General features: G+C 49.9%; 1 protein-coding gene across 8 annotated transcripts in view; it reads right to left on the bottom strand.

The window, feature by feature from the left end:
• The window catches only part of CIT (citron rho-interacting serine/threonine kinase), a 178,851-nt gene that overhangs the window by 8,339 nt on the left and 151,097 nt on the right, over positions 1 to 19,415 (bottom strand). For 5 of the 8 annotated variants that reach the window (XM_047760368.1, XM_047760361.1, XM_047760362.1 and 2 more), the window contains 18 exons: positions 18,532 to 18,672; positions 17,718 to 17,825; positions 15,913 to 16,075; positions 15,485 to 15,649; positions 12,352 to 12,489; positions 11,672 to 11,852; positions 10,391 to 10,482; positions 9,783 to 9,887; positions 9,403 to 9,572; positions 8,157 to 8,237; positions 7,876 to 8,011; positions 5,910 to 6,049; positions 5,435 to 5,527; positions 3,872 to 3,980; positions 3,658 to 3,786; positions 3,079 to 3,159; positions 1,427 to 1,505; positions 1,115 to 1,294 (listed from right to left, as the gene is read on the bottom strand). In XM_047760368.1, coding sequence (XP_047616324.1) covers positions 1,115 to 1,294; positions 1,427 to 1,505; positions 3,079 to 3,159; positions 3,658 to 3,786; positions 3,872 to 3,980; positions 5,435 to 5,527; positions 5,910 to 6,049; positions 7,876 to 8,011; positions 8,157 to 8,237; positions 9,403 to 9,572; positions 9,783 to 9,887; positions 10,391 to 10,482; positions 11,672 to 11,852; positions 12,352 to 12,489; positions 15,485 to 15,649; positions 15,913 to 16,075; positions 17,718 to 17,825; positions 18,532 to 18,672 — 2,291 coding nt within the window. The remainder of the gene's footprint in view (positions 1 to 1,114; positions 1,295 to 1,426; positions 1,506 to 3,078; positions 3,160 to 3,657; positions 3,787 to 3,871; positions 3,981 to 5,434; positions 5,528 to 5,909; positions 6,050 to 7,875; positions 8,012 to 8,156; positions 8,238 to 9,402; positions 9,573 to 9,782; positions 9,888 to 10,390; positions 10,483 to 11,671; positions 11,853 to 12,351; positions 12,490 to 15,484; positions 15,650 to 15,912; positions 16,076 to 17,717; positions 17,826 to 18,531; positions 18,673 to 19,415) is intronic. The other 3 variants (XM_047760365.1, XM_047760366.1, XM_047760367.1) reach the window with 1 other exon arrangement.

Raw genomic sequence — 19,415 nt, 5'->3', positions numbered from 1 at the left:
AGCTGCAGCTCTGGTTTGACTCCCTAGCCTGGGAACTTCCATATGCCATGGGTGTGGCCCTAAAACAAATAAATAAAAACACCAGTGGCAATTATTTAACAGGGCAAATGCCTGAGGCAGTGAGACCAGCTGGGGAAAGCAAGAGGCTGGCCAAAACACCCAGAAGGAAAACCTGGGAATGAGAGGTCCATGTGGGGGTTTTGACATGTTCCTGTGGATCTATAAGACCACACCCACAGGTCAGGCTGCACACAAGCCAGCAGGAACCTGAGAACAGTTGATTCTGGGTGCTAAAGGTGTGCCCCCAAACACACACACAATCATTCAGCTAAGGGTGGGTTCAGTGCATTTAAGGAAACCTCTGTCCAGTCCTTTAGCTGAGCACTACCTTAACCAAGCGACACTTCAACAGCTGCACGTAACGAAGGATACAGACTTACATAATGAGCCCAGAAGAGCCACTGAACAAAGAGCAACAGCAACATGCCCAGCAAGGGGTAAGGGGATCTGATTTTCAGAGTTGCTACATTACATGATTTGAAATGCTCAGTTTTCAATAACAAAAACAATTATAAGACATTCAAAGAAAAAGTGAAGTACAGCCCACACTCCAGGCCTCATTTCTTCTGAAATCCTCCCTGGCCCCCAAGTTCAGGCCATGGGCCCTCCTCTGAGCTCCCACAGTGCCTTCGACTGCCCCAGTCCAGCCTCATCCTTCTGGGCGGAGCTATAATCACCAGCTGCATGTCTGCCTCATCAGGGACGGGGACGCATCTGGCTTATTTGCAACTGTACCTGCCTCAGCAAGCCCGAGTAGCACAGAGGACCATCTGCTAAAGCAATGGATGCATAATTCACATGCCATTCCAAACACAGCCGCTGAAAATGCCCACCAGAGAAAGCCCAGACATTTCCTTCCACCTTTTATGAGAGGGCATTAAAAAGCTCTCCTGGTGCTTACAAAGGACTGTGTCATTTTAGTGTTACAGATCACAAAGAAATGAGTGGTTTGAGCTTGATGATGGAGAAACTTTCAACCAGTTTAGCAACACTTCCTTCTGCTCTGCCAAAAAGCACTTTGCCCCCTGTACTGAGGAAGATAAGAGTGCGCTACCTGCGGGAGGTGGACGGGCCCCGGTGGTGGTCAGTGCCAGACTCCTTCACGAGGTTTCCTTTGCAGCAAATGATCCTTAATTTATCCTGGTACGAGGATGCCAGGTAAATCGCTCCTGAGGAAATTGCAGGGCCCAGGTAGCGTGGGTTCGGGATTTCCAGATATGCTCGGGCAGGGGTCCTGCAGAGTTCCAGGCGAGAGTTTGTGCGGCTGGTTACCCGCGCTGCTGGGTGGGATAGGGAGAGACACCGCCCGGCCCCAGCACCCAGCCCCAGCTGCTGAACCTTCTGCAGCCCAGAGAGCAAGGCTTACCCCAGAGAGGAGCGTGCCTGGATCTCAATTACTTCGAGTGAGTTGAAGTGGGTCACAAACAGATAGGGTTCTCTGTAGGCTTCGTGGCCACCATGGAGCGAGAGTGCGGGGCAAGAAAGAGTTAAGACAGAACATCAAAATTTGGCTGAAATGCAACCCTGGACCTAGCAACCCCACCTGAAGGACTTGGTCCTCCGTGTGCACCCACGTGCCAACATAACGGGGCGTGTTCAAGTGTACTGACTGCCACGCTGTTGGAGCAGAAGATGGGAGCCAGCTAAAAGGTACTACATCGTGGCTGATCAGTTACATAAGTCACGGTGCCTCTGTGGAGTCCTACCCAGCTGTAAAAGGGTGGCAAGAAGCTCTCTACGCCGTTGGTAGAAAAGGCGGAAAAACCCAAGGTGCACATTTTTAAATGCTGCAGAAAGTGTGCCCACACTGATTTTTAAAAAGGGAGGGGGTTAGACTATATATATTTTTTAATGTGTCTGTATTTGCATAAAGCACTGGAAGGGTAAGAAGCTCATAAAGGTTTTCTCCCCTCGGGGGCCTGGGGGTGAGACTTCCTAGTACACCTTCATAAACTGTTTAATTGGGTACATTTTCCCAAAGTTTAATTTAAAAAAAAAACTGGACTCGGTAGGTCATGAAGTATTTCTGGTCTTTTCATTCTTTCTCTATCCCACGGTCACTGAAACGCTAGGATATAATGAGAGCTGGTGTTGGTCTTAAAAGGACAGGAGATATCATTATTACTCCTCGTGGCAAATGGCTGCTGTGCTGTTAGGCGTGACTCCCCCAGCTCAGGTCCTCGTGGCTTCTCCCTGCCTGGGATCTGGGCTGCCCCTGGGGCCTTACAGTGGGGAAGCCAGAAGGCTCACTGGCGTTCGGCGTTTGTTTTTGCACCCTTCGAGGAAGCCCACCTCCAGCCAGCAGCCCCCGCCAAGCTCCCCGCTGGTGGCTGGCTCCAACTGCCTGCCTTTTGTGAAGCCACTTGGGACTTTCTAGTTGTCCCAGTGCCCCTGCTGTCATCACATGAAGCAAAACTGTCCAGTCAAGTCACAGAATCTCGGGCAGTGATAAGTATTACGTCACTAGGTTTTGGAACTTGTTAGGAAGCAACAGATAAATGAAATAGCCTTGAAAGGTATTTCAGCACATTCACTCCGTCACACGTGTGCCTAGTTGTGTGTAGGTGCGTGTTTACCCACTGACCCAGCAGCTCCGTTTTTAGGACTTAGGAGCTGTGGATGTTATTTAACAATGCACATGTGAATTGTTTATCCCAGCAATGTTTACACTCACAGAAGGAATGGGCAACCTAAGTGCTCTGCCTAATCAGAATCGGCTACATTGACCAGTGTTCACCCATGCTTGCAGCCCTTGACGTGACCAGGAGCGGTCACCAGAAGCGGTCTCCCTTGTATCGTGACAGCCTAACACACACCTCACTGGGGGCTCTGGCTACACAGTTGTGCACCAAGCGTCAGGGTCTTCACCCTGAACCTGTACTCTGGTGATGCTCCATACGGCACTGGGTATCTCAAGTCCCCAGGCACAACGCTGCCGCTCAAAGGACTTCCACCTGCTGTACTGGCCCAGACACCCACTACTGGCAGAGAAGAGTCCTCGCACCCCGCCTCACCTACCAAAGGCCAAAGGTAAGCGACTCCACTTGAGATCGTCTGTGCGGCTCCGTCTTCCATAAGAATCCACGAACACCCCGAATTCTGCAAGGAAGCAGAGCCCAGGGCGTCAGCAGGCAGGGGTGGCAATGACACATGCACTGACGGAAGAATAAGGCATCACCCTGGGACCTCTGGCCAGGTGTCGCTGGATGGTAAAAATCAGGACCTCTGCCACATTGGGGATTTATTAAAGAAAGAGGGTTTGGGGCATGCTGTAGAAAAGAAGGGAGAGCCTTAAGGAGGGAGGAAGGGGGAGAAAGACACCTAGAGATGTGGGGAAAAGAAAGGAAGGAAAAGGAGAGGGAGAAAAAAGAGAGGGACGCCAGAGGAAAGAGCCAGCTGCTCTTGGAGAGGCTGCAACGCTGGACCAGGCTGGAGCCTGGAGGTGGTGGTGGGGAGAACTTGGGGGTCCTGGGGTACCAGACTGATGTCCTTTGTACTCCCAGCGCCAGGACTGGCCTTGCCCCAGGCACACTAGCCACCTCCCCTGACAACATCCAGGGCTTGGTACCAATGGCGCCACCATCAGCCTTGACTCACCATGGAAGCAGAGCAGGAACTCCTCCCGCTGCCCTGGGCCGTTGACCTGCATGATGGACACGGGGAAACTGTTGGAAGAGGAGGCAAACACGGCAGGTGCCAAGGAGTGGTCATTCTTATCCAGGAATTCTGTAAAAGCAGGCGAGAGGCGGGGCCTCAGGACCAAGAGGGAGCCCGCAGTGGGGCCGCGCAGGCGGGGGGACCCCAGCCCTACCCTCGAGGGTATACTGCTTCATGTCAATCTCGTAGAATTTATTGGTTCCGATGAGGATACTGTAGTTGGTGAAGTGGATGCAGCTGCAGGGCTCCGAGGTCTCGATCTCCTGAGGCAGAGGGCAGAGGGCAGATGTGAGTGCAGCTCTCCTGGCTACACCTCAGGCATCCAGCCAGGCCACTGACTTGTCCTTACTGCACTCACACCAGGCACAGGTGGTCTCTGCACGCCCCTCACAGGGGCCCACCATTCCTTCCCTACCCCTGGGTCCTAGGCAACCTCAGGCTAAGAAGGTCAAGTTGTAGCCAAAAAGCACCAGAAAGAGCATTTCAATGCAAAGGTAGCATTCAAAGATTGAGCTTTAAAAACAGGACATTCTGAGGGAACAGCCTGGAAAAATACAGCAACCATGGTGGGGAGAGGGAGTGCTTTTAGTTTCCTTTCCTTTGCAAGCTTCTGGGTTTCTATTCCTGTCATCCCTACTCCTCTCATCTACCTGAATTATCTGCTTTCCAATTATTTCCACTCATTTTCAGGCCAATCCTAATGGTTTAAGAAACCTAGGCATGTTTATTCCAAACGATGACCAGGAATCACAAAGGAGCAGTGATTTCCGAGAATCTTCCCTGAAGCTAACAATTCAAACTCTAATCAGCATGGTCACCACCACTAAATATTTACTCATCGCCTGCCTAAGTATGAAGAAACTAGTATAACCCAGGGAAACGGTAGGGAAAGTCAGACTTCAGTTCTCATCTCAACTTTGTCACTGAGGATCTCAGCCCCAGCCTGTCATCCTTCTGGAAAGCTGGGGGTGAGCAGCCCTTCCTCTCAGCAGAGTTGTGCGTGTGAAACAGCCGCTCAGACTTGGTACCAGCAGGTACTCAGTAAACACACACACTAAGCTGACAACAGCCCACCCAGATGAAAGGGCTTCCCTAACAGGTTAGGACCCTTCTCTCTCCATCCCTCCTTTTACTTTTAAGACTAATCATGAAAGCACCTGAGATAAATCAGGCTTAGGACAGATAGGACATCCCTAGTCTAGGGACGGGACAACCTTCTCTGACAGGCAAACGCACTGATCTAATGGATCCCATCCAGATAGCAGGCAACAGCACAACCCCCTGGGTCCTGAGGAGGACCAGCTCCCCAACTACGTGTCAGAACACAGCCAGCGCTGGCCTTTCCAGAGGTTATTAACAGGAACGTCTTCAATCTCACAGAGATCTTGGTAGTTGCCACCAGAAGCTGCTAGCTCCTTGGAGACCCCCTTCCTTTCTTCTCCAGGTTCAAGTTCAGAAGACGTGCCTCCTCCATCAGCCTACTTCCTCTCTCCCTTTCACAGGAGGCTTGCTGGAGAGGTGACTCACACACGGGAGAGGGAACATGAGAGGAAAAACTAAGGCGGGCAGCCCTGGAGCTTCCTCCAGGAAGAATGGCGCTCTCTGGCTGTCTCTCTAAGGCGATCACAGGCCAAATGGGACCAGGCAATGCTCCTTCCCAAGATAGCACCTCCTCTCTCTGCTCGCGGAGGGGGAGCAGGCCCTGCCTGGGACTTACTTTCCGAATGCAGTACTTGCTGAGGTTTTCGTTGTAGCGGAGAATGACAACTTTGTTGGGCATGGCTGCGCAGATGCAGAGCCCGCTCTCAATCTGAAAAGCAATTGGGGGGTGGGGGGTGATGGAGAAAGAAAGAAAAAGAGTGTCACCAGGGTGCATACGGACTCCATGGCCAGAGGAGGAAAAGAACATCAGTTTCGAGCAGGGTCTCCCCAGGCTGGCACTCTGGACCCTCGGACAGACCATTCTCTGCGGCCGGGCCCTTCTGTGTGTGTAGGGTGTTTAGAGCATCCCTGGGCTCTCCGCCCCTTAGATGCGGTGGTACAACTGCCAGCTGGGTCTAAAAGCAGCAACAGAAATTTAACCCAGTTTGAGGACAAAACATTTTAAAGGTTGAATCAATGAGCCCCACAGACAGAGGAGTAGTGACTGTTTCAAGAACACTCGCCAGCTGAGGGCCGGTGCCCTCACTCACCTTGCCAGCAGCAAACAAGTGGCAGCCCTTGACAGCTTCGAAGATGTTGGGCGAGATGTCTGGCTGGGCGGGAAGGTGAGACTGTGCCAGGGACTGTTTCACTTTCTTCACGTCCACGAGACACAGGGCCCGTTCCTCTCCTGAGGGGAAAGGGGACAGTTTCGGGGATCAGCGTGAGGCTGCTGAGACAGGGATGGCGGCTCTCGTTCATCCCCAAATGAAAGTCATGCGAGGCCAGGTAGACGGACTGTTTTCCACAAAGTCCCATGAACAGAGATTAGGTCCAAGTTTTAAATCTAAAAGGAACACATCTGGCTTCTTGGTCGAGTCCAGAAGGAAGAAACAAATTCTATAGACAGCAGAGAACATGAACTGTACTTTCAAACATGCTCCCCACCAGGGTCAGGAGAGAATGCGTCAGGGGACAGTGAGGGGCCGCTTTACAAAACAATAGGCATGGACTGTTAGAGTATGTAAGACTGAGGTTCAAGGACACAAGGGAGACCTGAGCCGATGTGGTGCCCCATTCTGGACTGGATCGCAAGTTGGGAAAAAAATCCTCTGAAGGACATAACCAGAGCCACAGGTAAAAGCCAACTATGGACAGTACATCAGAGAATCGAATTACAGCTACGATTCAATTCCCTGAATTAAAAAATCATATGTAAAAAATGGATTCTGCATGAGGCTCTAATGGCAAATACTCATTCGTTCAAACGCACAGAATGTACGAGACCAAGAGCGAACCCAAAGGTCGACTGTGGACTTGGGGTGATCATGACGAGTCAGTGTAGGTTCATCACTTGTGACAAATGTCCCACTCTGGTCGGGGTGTTCATGACGGAGGAGGCAGGGGGATACATGGAAATTCTCTGTACCTGTACCTGCTGTTGAAGTTTGCTGTGAACCTTAAACTGCTCTCAAGAATAATGTCAAGAGGAGCTCCTGTCATGGCTCAGCAGAAATGAATCTGACTAGCATCCATGAGGACGCAGGTTCAATCCCTGGCCTCACTCAGTGGGATAAGGATCTGGAGTTGCCATGAGCTGTGGTGTAGGTCGAAGACACAGCTCGGATCCTGCATTGCTGTGGCTGTGGCATAGGCTGGCAGCTGCAACTCCTATTAGACCCCTAGCCTGGGAACCTCCACATGCCACGGGTACAGCCCGAAAGACAAAAAAAAAAAAAAGAAAAACTCAAGAAGGAAAGAAAAGCAAGGAAAAAGAAACAGAACAAGCCAGCAGAGAAAAAGAGCTGAAAGACCACGAAAAGCCAGTTCCTGACCATATTATGTCAGCCCCTGGATCCATCGGCCCATGAATGAGAGCTGACCGTGGGTGTTTTGAACATAGAGCCAATGAATTATTGTTTTCCCCTTAAAAATATATATATAGTATCACCAATAGAAAGAGAGGAAAACCCTTTTTGCCATGATTACATGAGATAATGTCCCTGTTCTCAAGTGATTTGCTGAAGAAACCAGAGTCATAGCTGTAGCTCTCAGGTAGTTGAAGTGAAAGAGAGAATGTGTGCATGTGTGTGTGTGAGAGTGTGTGCGATAGAGTGTGTAGGAAGAGAGAGGGGGAAATGTGTCAAATGTTAACAAGCAGTGCACGTGGTCGCAGGGTTGTGAGATGAGGGAGAGGTAGGAGGCAGGGGACAACACAGCATAGCAGGCTCTCAGAGGCCACAGCTCCCAGTGGCGCTGCCTTGAGGAGACAACGGGTCTGACATGACGTTTCTAGGGCTCGCTCTTCAACCCCGGGCATGATGGAGATGTGGGCGGGGAGGCAGTGTCCCACTGCTATGCAGGACGAGGGAACCCACAGGGACGCAGAGCCAGCACCACCTCTGCTCCAGCCTGTCCCCAGGACGGCCTGCCTTTGTGTCGGACCAGCGTGACCCTCGGCTTTCAAATAGTTTCCCTCACAGGTGAGGGAGGAGCCTGCACCCTCAGCCTTCCCACCTGCTATCATGAGGAGCTTCTCTAGGTCCTTGATGATATAAATTTGGAAGACTGCGCCGATTCCGGGGACGTGGGTGAGGGAGTTTTTCAAGACATTCAGCGCGTAGAGCCCCTCCTCTGTGCCCACCAGCACCACCTGCAAGGGCGCAAGTCCAGAGGCAGAGTGTAAGCAGGGTCACGTCCCTGAAACACCCCCTGACGGTGAGAGCCACACGGCCGACACAGCCCTTTCTCTCTGGCCCGCAGGTGGCTGTGCCCGGACAGTGCCCCCAAAACATCACCTGGTCACTGAAGGGCAGCGTGCAGTTCATGTCCAGACGGTCATCGCCTTCCAGTTTCAGCAGTGAGTTTCCAAGCAATTTCTTTTCATATATTAAAAAAACATTAAAAAAAAGGGGGGGGAAAGCGCAACATGGTGAGACGGAACCGTTCAGGCCTAGACTATCCAGAGAGACAAAAGCAAAAACAGAAGTTTAGTTCCAGGAAAAAGGGACTCCTGGAAACCCTCAGAAGCACACATTAACCTGGCCCCATATATTGATCTGCGCTCAAAAGGCAAGACGTGAACATTGGTAACTCTGGATCAGGCAGCTGTTCATTATTGTCAGTTGTAACTCAGGCTGGATGCAGAAATATGTGCGTGCAGGAGACAGAGAGATCCTGTGACATAAAACCACCGAAGTGAAGAGATGTCACCTGCCAAGGGTTAATAAGCCCCCAGGAGCTTCCTGCCCCTCCAGGCTGCAGCACAGGTGCAAAGCCCAGTGCCAGCTCAGTCCCTTTACCTGAACCCACACAGGTGGAAGCTCGTAGAGGAGACAGTCATGGCCGCATTGTACACGTGCGGACATGGATTTCAGTAAAAGCCTCACCCGTGGGACAAGGAGACAGGTCATCAAAACAGGTCTCCTCTGTGAGCAGGAGGCTCATTGTTAGGGATGTTCTGGTTGCTAACACTTAAGAGTGTTTATCAGGAGCTAAGTGTTTGAAAAGAGCTATTGGGATGAGCGCTGTCTGTATCCTGGGATGTTCCAGGAGGAACGGTGCCAATCAAGGTACACCCATGTTTCTAACGTCGGCAGGCTAAGTAGGATTTTAAGCCTGCCTCTGGGAGAGCCAGTCATGTCAAAGCAATGAGCAGGTTATGAAAAGCCCTCCTGAAGTAGGCACAGCCGTCAGCAGCCTTTTGTGCTGCTTCCTGGCTAACGTGCTTGGAACACAAGCCTTCAGACCAAATACACCCACCGGGGGAAGCAAGAGAGAGGCTTTCCTTGTAAAGACGTCTGCCACTGGGCTGCCATAACTGAGATCTCTCGTACCCCAAGAGTGGGCTACTGGGGCCAACACGCCAGCCCTAGAGGGCTGGGCAGGGAGGACTAGGGAGGCTGGACAAGCTGTCTCAGAGCCTGATCTCCACCAGCACAGAAGCCGGGGCAGGCCATCACCCCTCAGAGAAGGGGCCAGCAGGACTCCCAGCAAGTCAGCCCACTTGCCAAAGACAAGCTCCAGCACCATTTGCATACTCACAGCATCAGCTTCTGCCTTTTCCCTAGACACTCTCCCACCTGCGACAACCGATTCTAAGGCGGTGACCCAGCGCTGTTTGTCAGGAAAGCTGGGCGCTAGCAAGTAGAGGGTTCTCCCGGGCCAGCAGGTGGTGTGCGGGTGAGACTCCATCTTCAGTACGTATGGGACATCTAGGAGATTCCACAGGGGGCACAAGGTTGGCAGGGAGTTTGCCTGCCCCTTGTGACGGGGGGTGATGGCTGAACCACATGAATCCCAGTTACTGCTAAGAAGGGGGAACCGGGTGGGGATCCTATGCCGGCCAATCAGCCCCATGCCCCCTCCTGCGCCCCCAACCCCTGGGCGGGGGGGGGGGGGGGGGGGCGCCTCCCACCACTCACCTGCTTTGGCTGTATTGGCAAGTTCAGAAGCACCAACGGCGCCATGAATAGACACGTCCCCATCGGGAAGGCATAGCTCAAATTCTTCCACCGGCCTCTGTCCAGCTTGGTGCAAAGAGGAAGGGCAGAAAGAAAAACCAAAGAACAGGAGCAAGAACAAGGGGAGACGAGAGGGAAAGCAGGAGAGAAAGAGAGAGAGACAGAATATGTGTGGCGAGAGGCGCACGAGAACAGAGGAGGGGAGAGATGTGCAGAGAAGGCGGAGAGGGAAGATAAAAAAAAAAGTAAAGTGTGTCAGATGAGTAGCACAGTCAAATTTCTGATGACGATGCGGATTTATGGGTTAGTTGACTGAGGCAGAAGTTCTCGGAAGGTGTATTAGCAGGTGGAATCTTCAGGGCAGCACCCTGCAGGGTCTTCAGAGGGGAGACCTATAGACGTGAGTATCGTACCAATAACCTTTAGCGGCGTCACTGGGGTTTTAATTTTCACAAATGGAAAATCGTCGAAGGCTTGCAACGCAGTCTGGAAAACAGAGCCTTCACGCCAAGATTGGGAGACCTGGGCCAACCACGTGCCATGCAGTTCCCCCTGGGTTATTAATTTACCTTCTCTGGCTTCGCTGTCGTAAATGAGGACTTTCGAGCCCTCCAGGACGATGTACTTCCTGTCCCAGCCCTGCTGCCCTCGTTTGTTATTCCTAGAAAGCAGAGACGGAAGAGGACTGTTTGAAGAGTCGAGCGGGAGGGAGGTGGGAGGAGAAGAAGGGATCCCAGTGAGGAGGATTCTGTTATCAGGAAGGAGCAGCCAGGGAAAGGGAGAAACCCTTCCAGGCTACGGGGCTGGCCTAGGAGTTCAACTGATATAAGACACATGAACAACTTATGTCATATGTACGTGGGCATCTCCACGGGAAAATAAAGACCCCAAAGCAGGAGTTGCCATCGTGGCGCAGCGGAAATGAATCCAACTAGGAACCATGGGGTTGCGGGTTTGATCCCTGGCCTCGATCAGTGGGTTAAGGATCCGGCATTGCCGTGAGCTGTGGTGTAGGTCGCAGACGCGGTTCAGATCCCAAGTTGCTGTGGCTGTGGTGTAGGCCTGTGGCTACAGCTCCGATTAGACCCCTAGCCTGGGAACCTCCATATGCCCCAGGTGCGGCCCTAAAAGGACAAAAGACACACACATATACATACACACACAAAAAACAAAAACCCCAAAGTAGACAGGCACCAAGTGCTTAGACACTAGTTGAACAAAGAGCAGTAGTTGTGGGAAAGTGACTAAATGTAGGGGAGGCTGGGGGAGGGTAGGGGTTACAGTGTTAACGGGGTCTGTCTGCACAGGTTTCTCCCAGCTGCCCTTGACGTCCTGCTCTGGTGATAAGAATGTTTTTCCTTGGAGTTCCCGTCGTGGCGCAGTGGAAACGAACCTGACTAGGAGCCATGAGGTTGCGGGTTTGATCCCTGGCCTGCTCAGTGGGTTAAAGATCCAGCATTGCCATGAGCTGTGGTGCAGGCCGAAGATGTGGCTCAGATCCTGTGTGGCTGTGGCTGTGGCGTAGGCTGGCGGCAACAGCTCCGATTCAACTTCTAGCCTGAGAACTTCCATACGCCGCAGGTGCAGCCCTAAAAAGAAAAGACCAAAAAGAAAAAGAATGTTTCTTTCCTCCTGGTAGATAGAGGAAGAGCAGCTTTTACACAGCGAGTTTTAGCTGCCACTTTCAGTGAGAGAAAGGCAAGGGCAGAGCATCCCTCTTGCACCTGCTGCTTTCCAAGTGCCTGTAGCTCAAAAAAGAATCTGTAGCCCACGGCGGCCTCTTCTGGGCTGGCACATTCTGCCACCCTTGGCTGGCCCCCACCCCAGTCCCAACCACCCTGTGGCGATACCTGGGCACCTTCATCCACCCTTCCAGGTGCAAGCTGTTGCTGGGCTCCTTGGCCTGGAGACCTGGGGAGTTCATTTTGTCACGGCAGAAGGCCTCGGTGAAGTGCGTGGCATATTCGGCTGGCAGGCCACAGGTAGCTGGCAAGCACGTGGAGCACTTGGGGTGACACATGACCTGACATTCTAGGGAAAAGCATTGAACAACCTGAAAACTCATTCGGCTCATCCTGGACCAACCCCTGCCTCCGCCAACAACCCCCTGATGGGCCAGTCAGTCTGGTCCTGCCACCCGGGTCATCTCGAACCTTTCCCAGGAGCCAGGGCCCTACAGAGAGGCAGCCAAGGCTTCTACCAGCAGGTGTGTAAAGGACACACGCACATGTTCCCCCTGCAGCCAGCACACAGCCTAAGGCAGGGAGAGACCTGCCCAAGGAAAGGGGGCTGAAGTTCACAAAGCCCGAGGCATTTGGCACTGAGGGTTGGAGACCTGAGCTAAAAATGTGTGTAAACACCCCCTTGAACTGGAGGAAAATAGTGTCCCCTCACTGAAACTAAAAGCTTGAAAGTGAATGCACTCCATGATGAGGAATTGTGAAAAGCAAATCAAACCACGTCCATCGTACAGAATTTTAGGCGGGGATGTGCAGGTGCCCCCCAACTAACGCCCGGTGGCCGTTCTTACCGAGGCACTTGGATGCCTGGCGTCCGAAGTGCACGGTATCCAGACACACAGCACACTTTGTGGCTCGCATGTTCAGTCCTACATTGAATCGGTGAGGAATGTTGTGGTGCATGCGCTCCTTGAGTCGCCGACTGAACTCTGGAGGAAAAGGTGTTTTGAATCATTAGAGTGCTGCAAATGGTGCCAGCCAGAAAGCAAACGAGAGAAACATCTGCCAGTTGTCTCTCTGACCAGGAGCTTGTAGAGAGACTACTGAGAGAACTCTCATGACGCAATGATGAAAACACAACCCAATTAAAAAATGGGCAAAGGATTTGAATAGATCTCTCTTTGAAGAAGATCATAAACAGAGCCAAGAAGCACCGGAAAAGATGCCCAACGTCATTCATCATTAGGGAGACGCCAATCAACACAACGACAAGATGCTAGTTCTTGCTCACTGGGTTGTCTAGAATGAAAAATATGGAAAATGTGTGTTGGTAAAGATGTGGAGAAATGAAGGTCCTCGTGCCCTGCTGGCAGGAGGGCAAAATGGTGTGGCCACTTTGGAATCCAGTTTGGTCCTCCATCAAGTCAAACACTGAATTACCACATGACCCAGCAAATCCACTCCTAGGTCTATACCTAAGAGAACTGAAAACTTAGGCTGCCACAAAAATCTGTACACAGCTGTTCACAGAAGCACTGTTTATGACAGCCAAAAATCAGAACCAGCCCAAGTGTCCATCAGTGGATTAATACATAAACAAGATGTAATACATAGACAAGAGAAAATTTTTCAGCCATTTAAAAAAGTGAAGTATGCATAAATGCTACAACACAGAATGAATCTCAGAAACATTATACTCCGTGAAAGAAACCAGACACAAAAGGTTGTTCTCTAAAAGGGGGAAAGTGGAAGTGACTGCCAATGGGTTTTTTTTGGGGGGGGGTAGGACCAAAAATGTTTAAAAATTAGAATGTGATGGTTGCACAACCTTGTGAACCTACTTAAAAAACCCTGATTTATCTACTTCAAGTGTGTGGTATGTGAATTATATCTCAATAAAGCTGTTACAAAAACATTAGAGCACATTAGTGACAGATTGTGCAACTATTTTAACGCTGACAGATGCGTCTAGATTTATATGAATCAAATTAAAATCACCATTATCTGGTTATTAGGAATTAGTTTTTATTTAAGAACACATTACTGGTAGGGGATTGTCAATACGATGGCAGAGATGTTTGTGAGCATCAAGAAACATATGCTTCTAAATCAATTGTTTGTAAATATTTTGGTCATAAAAGGTTTGTTTTCCAGATGAGATCATGTATCTAGAGCTTTTCAGAATCCAGTTTAAAAATCACTATTTTGAATTACAGAATTTTCTATTGAATACATAAACTGAAGAATTCTCCCTCCATGTCCAGTTCTTTCATAAATAACCTCCTTTTTAAAAAACCCAACTTTTGGAGTACCCTCATGGTGCAGCAAGTTAAGAATCCTGCATTGTTACTGCTGGGGCTCTGGTTACAGCTGTGGCTTGGGTTCAATCCCTGGCCCAGGAACTTCTGCATGCCACTGGCACAGCTAAACAAACAACCCAACTTTTGAGCCTCAAAGAACTGATTCTTACACTTATATTCCAGTTAGCTAACATTAATGAGACTGATTTTTTACAAGTTATTTTTCTTTTCTGTGCCAGTGGCATGCAGAAGTTCCTGGGTCAGGATCAAACCCGCACCCAGCAGTAACCAGGGCCACAGCAGTGACAATGCCGGATTCTTAACCCCCTGAGCCACGAGGGAACTCCAAGATTTTTTTTTCTATTTAGAAGACCCCCTTCTCAAGAGTGGCCTAACTAGTTAAAAGCAACTTTAAACAGAAAAGCTTAGGATCTAAATTCCTGAATCCAAATTGGATTCTCCATGTAACTCCATCCCTCTTCCTTTATCAGAGTCGCAAGGGATAAATAACATAAATGCACCTTGAAACTGCGAACATGCCACACACACGGAGGAGAGGCTTTGCGTGTTATGAACTACTGAGGAAGTTGCTCTACACAGCCTCACCACAGAACATGGGCCAGAAACAAATCTTTCTTCTGTTACCAGCACCATTTTGATGACTTTAAGGGTGATGCTCTTTGATTCAAAGTGTTATGTAAACACAGGAAACTGAGATGGTATTATCACTGAAGCAAAAAAAGTGACAACAAAATCCCTTGAAGATTTACAGCTAAAGTGGGTTAGATCATCATACCGTGAGGTTATTAAACCACAGCTCCACTCCACTCTCCCTATGACTTTCCCAACCACCTTTCTTGGCTTTTTTTTTTTTTTTTTTAAAGCCCTTTCCATCTCTGGATGAACAGAATACTTTTGACCACAAAAAACCTCTTCACATGGTTGGTAAACTGGCACAAATTACCAACCTTCAAATTGCGTATAACCTTTAACTGAACGATTCATTTCCCAATAACTTATCCTACATTCATAGCACCCATAGAGGGGCAGGGTGTTCACTGCAGGGTGTACATGGAAACAAGGAATTAGAAATAATAAATATCCATCAATAAGGGTCTGGGTTAATGGGTGAATCATATACCCTCCCCCCTACCATGGAGTACCACACAGCCCTTTAAAAGGATGGGGCTGATGATCCATGTGTTAATATGAAAACCTCTAAGATCACATTATAACGAAATGAAGAAAGATCTTCTAGGGTGTATAGCATAGTGGATTATGATACTTACCAAGAAAAAAAGACTGGGAAAAAATGTGTTATTTTTCTCATACCCCTTAAATCTATTTTTTTTGGGGGGGGGTGGGGGTACTCAAAGCATGTGGACATTTCCCCCGGGGCAGGGATTGAACTTGCGGCACAGTGGTGACAATGCCTGATCCTTAACCTGCTGAGCCACAAGGGGAACTCCACATATACCCCTTAAATCTAATTCTGTAAGATGCCTGAATAATACAGACATGCAGTTATGTGTAGTAGCTATGGCTGGAAGACCACACTGGTTGACTCTAAGTAAGGGAACTGGGACAGGAGAAGGCTGACTTCGTACTCTTTATCCTGCAGTATTGGATGACTTGTCATTTTACTCTCTACATTTCGGGACTCCAGCGGCCCTGGCGAACGTACCCTCTGGAGTCGAGGACTCCTTTCTGCGGCTGGACGGCGGGGCGAGCAGGCTCATGGCGCTGGGCTGGTGCTCAGGGGAGCGCACGATGGCGGACATGGCGATCTGCTGCCTGGCGGTGGCCGGAGTGGACGGGTGCGGGTGGTCCGTGGCCTTTCGGTGGGCAGCTGGGAAGAGACCAGCCCAACGCCTACAGGTGAGCGGGGGTCCCCAAGAGGCCCCAACCAAGTGGACCGCCCTGGGGCTGGCCCTTGAAGGCCTGAGACCAAAAGGACACACGTGGTGCCCAACCGGCAACGCGGAGGATGCTGCCACGTGTTCAAACCCGGGCTGCCCCCGGGCCACCCGCGCACTGGCGTCTAAGTCTCGCTGCGGGGCTCCGGGGAGCGGCCCTGTCTCGCCCCCGCTTTTGTGTAGAGAGCACCCCTACCTTCCTCTCGGGCGGAGCGGAGCTCGATGCGTGTCTTCTGCAGGGCTTCCTCGAGCTCCGCACAGCGAGCTTTCTCCTTCTCCAGAGCCACCTTCAGCTCATTGTACTGCAGAGGAACCTGTGTGGGCAAAGCAGGGTCCTCTTTCCGTCGACTAAATAAACCCTAGCAATGGAAACAGAGATATCTCCTAACTCCTGGAAACTGGCACTGGAAACTAGCTACAGGAACGCTGCCTCGGGAGGAGCCGACCGTGGGAGCTGGGCGCATACTCACTGTAAGCGGATTGGGTAAAAATGGCATGTGAGGGGCAGGCGGGGGACTGGGCCACGGCCCATCCCCGCCGGCTGGAAAAAAAGGGGGGTGCTGGAGGTTTTCACCGAGAGGTTTAAAGATGCTTGAATTGCCACCACCTCTTCCTTTAGTATTCCCAAGGAGAGCCATTTCCTGAGTCTTTACCCTCAAAAAATGGAAGTGGAGGATGGAATCAGGAGAGATGGTTCAGAAATCACTCTTGCCTTGAATTTGTCTCATCATGATGCTTAGTTACAAGACACAGAAGTGAGTGAGTGGTTTTAAAAAAAAAAAAAAAAAAAGGAAGCAGAAAAACCACACAAAAAACCAAACATGACAGGGGGGCCGGATATTTAGATGATGTCAACACAGGGGCTTATGCAAAAAAAAAAAAAAAAGGCAAATGGAACATGGATTATACGTGGGAGACAAAAGTAAAACATAGGATGATGGGACTGAAAAAAATTAACAAACCAAAAAATAGACGGAAACACCCTAACTACACCAAGTGCCATAATCAGATAACAGTCCGCTGCTAAAATAAGAGATTCAACATCATCAGCACAAACACACTGAGTCTCAAGACATGCAACAACACCCCTCCCCCAGCCACAGCTTAGCGCCACGCTGCTTCTGACCGCCACCCTCGCCCCTTCCAGAAAGTGAACTTTGGGACTGATGGCCCCCTTCAGCCCTCTTTCTGGCACCCTGGCATCGGAGGCCTTCCCTGCACCACTGCCTCTGCCACAATGACATCTGAATGCCTTAGCAAGGAAGCTTCCAGCTCGTTAGAGACTTTCTGGAACTGAGAACATGTGTCTAAATTACTATGAGGGCTTTGGTGGTTCAGGGAAGTGCACTTTGGGCTTATTAAAACTCTGTCCATGTTTTTCTTTTGGTCATTGTTTTTAATTTGTTTGTTACCATTTTAAAGAGATGAAACAGCTCCCCATGGAGGGTACAGCTACTCAGACAATGGGGGCAGGTCACTTCAGCTCTCTGGTCCCAGTCTTTTCATGAGCCAATCACAAGAACTGGGCAGATGATGTCTATACGTGACCCGGATACCTCTGACCTCATCCCATCCCCATGACCTCAGAACCTCTGTCTAGAATCCCATATATGTGACCTGTAATCTCTCCAGAGTCCCACATACGTGAGCAGAGAACCCTCTGGAGTCTGGGATGCTGATCTGGGTATAAACCGTTCTCTCTGGTCCCCACCCCAGCTGCGTAGGGGAAAAAAAAATCACTCTCATCAGAGAGGAAGGCATGGTGGTTTCAAAGGCCATGAACACAAAGTGGTGCATTACAGACTTGAGAGGGATAGATAACCTCTCTTGAAGAGCTATTCTCATGATCTCAAAGCCTCTTTTCCAACCCAAAGCAAAACAAGGAAATGTGCACTGTGTTTTCTCTGAGGTTCCTAAGATTTTCTATCCCAGTGATCTTTACACAATCCTCAGGACCGAGCAAAACTGCCAGCTCCCCGCTTTTTAAACCCTCTGACCCACCTTTTTCTTCTTAGCAGGTTGGTCCATTTTGGCTTGCAGAAAATCGATGAGTTTGGTTTGTTGAGAAATAGTGCCTTCCATTTTCACCTTTTCATGAGAATAGAGAACCTAAAATTTGTGAAAACAAAAAGCACCTCAGGCACTGAAAGAAGTATTTTTTTCTAAAGTACCAAGTTTAAAATATAAAGTCATTAAAAAAAAAAGTCATTACAATACTAACCTATGAAAAATTCAATTTAAGACACAGTGGGTCAATATATATTTACTTAGTCCTAATTTTATTGCCAACCATCCCCCCCACACACAAAAAAAAGACAGACTGAAGTATGGATAGACGTGTGAAAAAGTAAAAAGAGCAAATGGTAAGGAGCAGAATCTAGAGGGTGGTCACTAAAGAAATCTTCCAGGAGTTCCTGTCATGGCTCAGTGATTAACGAATTTGACTAGGAACCATGAGGTTGCGGGTTCAATCCCTGGCCTTGGTTAAGGATCCGGCATTGCCGTGAGCTGTGGTGTAGGTCGCAGACACGGCTCAGATCCTGTGTTGCTGTGGCTATGGTGTAGGCCAGTAGCTACAGCTCCAATTCGACCCCTAGCCTGGGAACCTCTATATGCCACGGGAGTGGCCCTAGAAAAGGCAAAAAAAAAAAATCTTCCAGCATCTCTGAATGTTTGAAAAATTTCATAATAAAATATTGAGGGGAAAAAAAAAAGCACAACAGGAAAATACAGCCCCTCTGACCAGGCAGCTCTTAGCCATCATGCACTACCACTGCAGACCGTTTTCCGGTAAGTTCCCATTGCTGGTTCTCACCTGGATGTTTTCTAGCTGATATTCCAGATCACTCCTTTCTGTCTTCAGCAGGTCAGCCCGATCAAGAGCTTCTTGCAGCCCTTGGGTCAGACGGAAAATATGATTCTTCTGCAGGTCCATCTGCTGCTGCAGTTTGGCTTGCTGGTGGGGAGAGAGTGGAGAGAGGCTTCAGACCACACACCATGCAACGGGCTCCCACCTGGTCCCTGTTACAGACTCACTTTTCAGACATGGCAGCAAAAGCTCAGCTCATTCAAGAATGACCAATTGGGAATTCTTGTTGTGGCTCAGAGGTAACAACCTCACTAGCATCCATGAGGACTCGTGTTCGAACCCTGACCTCGCTCAGTGAATTAAGGATCCAACATTGCTGGGAGCTGTGGTGTAGGTCACAGACACGGCTCAGACCTAGCGTTGTTGTGGCTGTGGTGTAGGCCAGTGGCTACTGCTCCGATTCCACCCCTATCCTAGGAACTTCCATATGCCTCAAGTGCAGCCCTAAAAAGCAAGAAAAAAAAAAGAAAGAAAAAAAAAGAAAGAGGAGCTGTCTTAATAAGACACTGCTTGCTTTCATCCAACCCCTGCGGTACAGTCTAACCACAACAGAAGTGGTCCAAATACACCCCCACTGCCGGCCTACACCTTCTGCAGACTTAAGGACAGGGAACTGGTACAGAACCATAAACATCACCATGGGAGTTTCCCACCAGGCTGGGGCCAAACTCAGTGCTCAATGCCCCAGTGGGTCGAAGCCTTGGAACCTGCAGAAACCTCGCCGTCTTATTTCTCTTCTCTCCATCTGGATTTGTCCTTCCATTTCTACTCCTCACCTGCCTTTCCTCTTGAGAGGCAGCTGATTCCCTGAGGCGTCATAGAGTCATGGA

Source organism: Phacochoerus africanus, chromosome 15 (assembly GCF_016906955.1).
Source record: "Phacochoerus africanus isolate WHEZ1 chromosome 15, ROS_Pafr_v1, whole genome shotgun sequence".
Taxonomy (NCBI): Eukaryota; Metazoa; Chordata; class Mammalia; order Artiodactyla; family Suidae; genus Phacochoerus; species Phacochoerus africanus.
The sequence above is the reverse complement of the archived record's forward strand: the minus strand, read 5'-3'. Positions and strand labels throughout refer to the sequence as shown.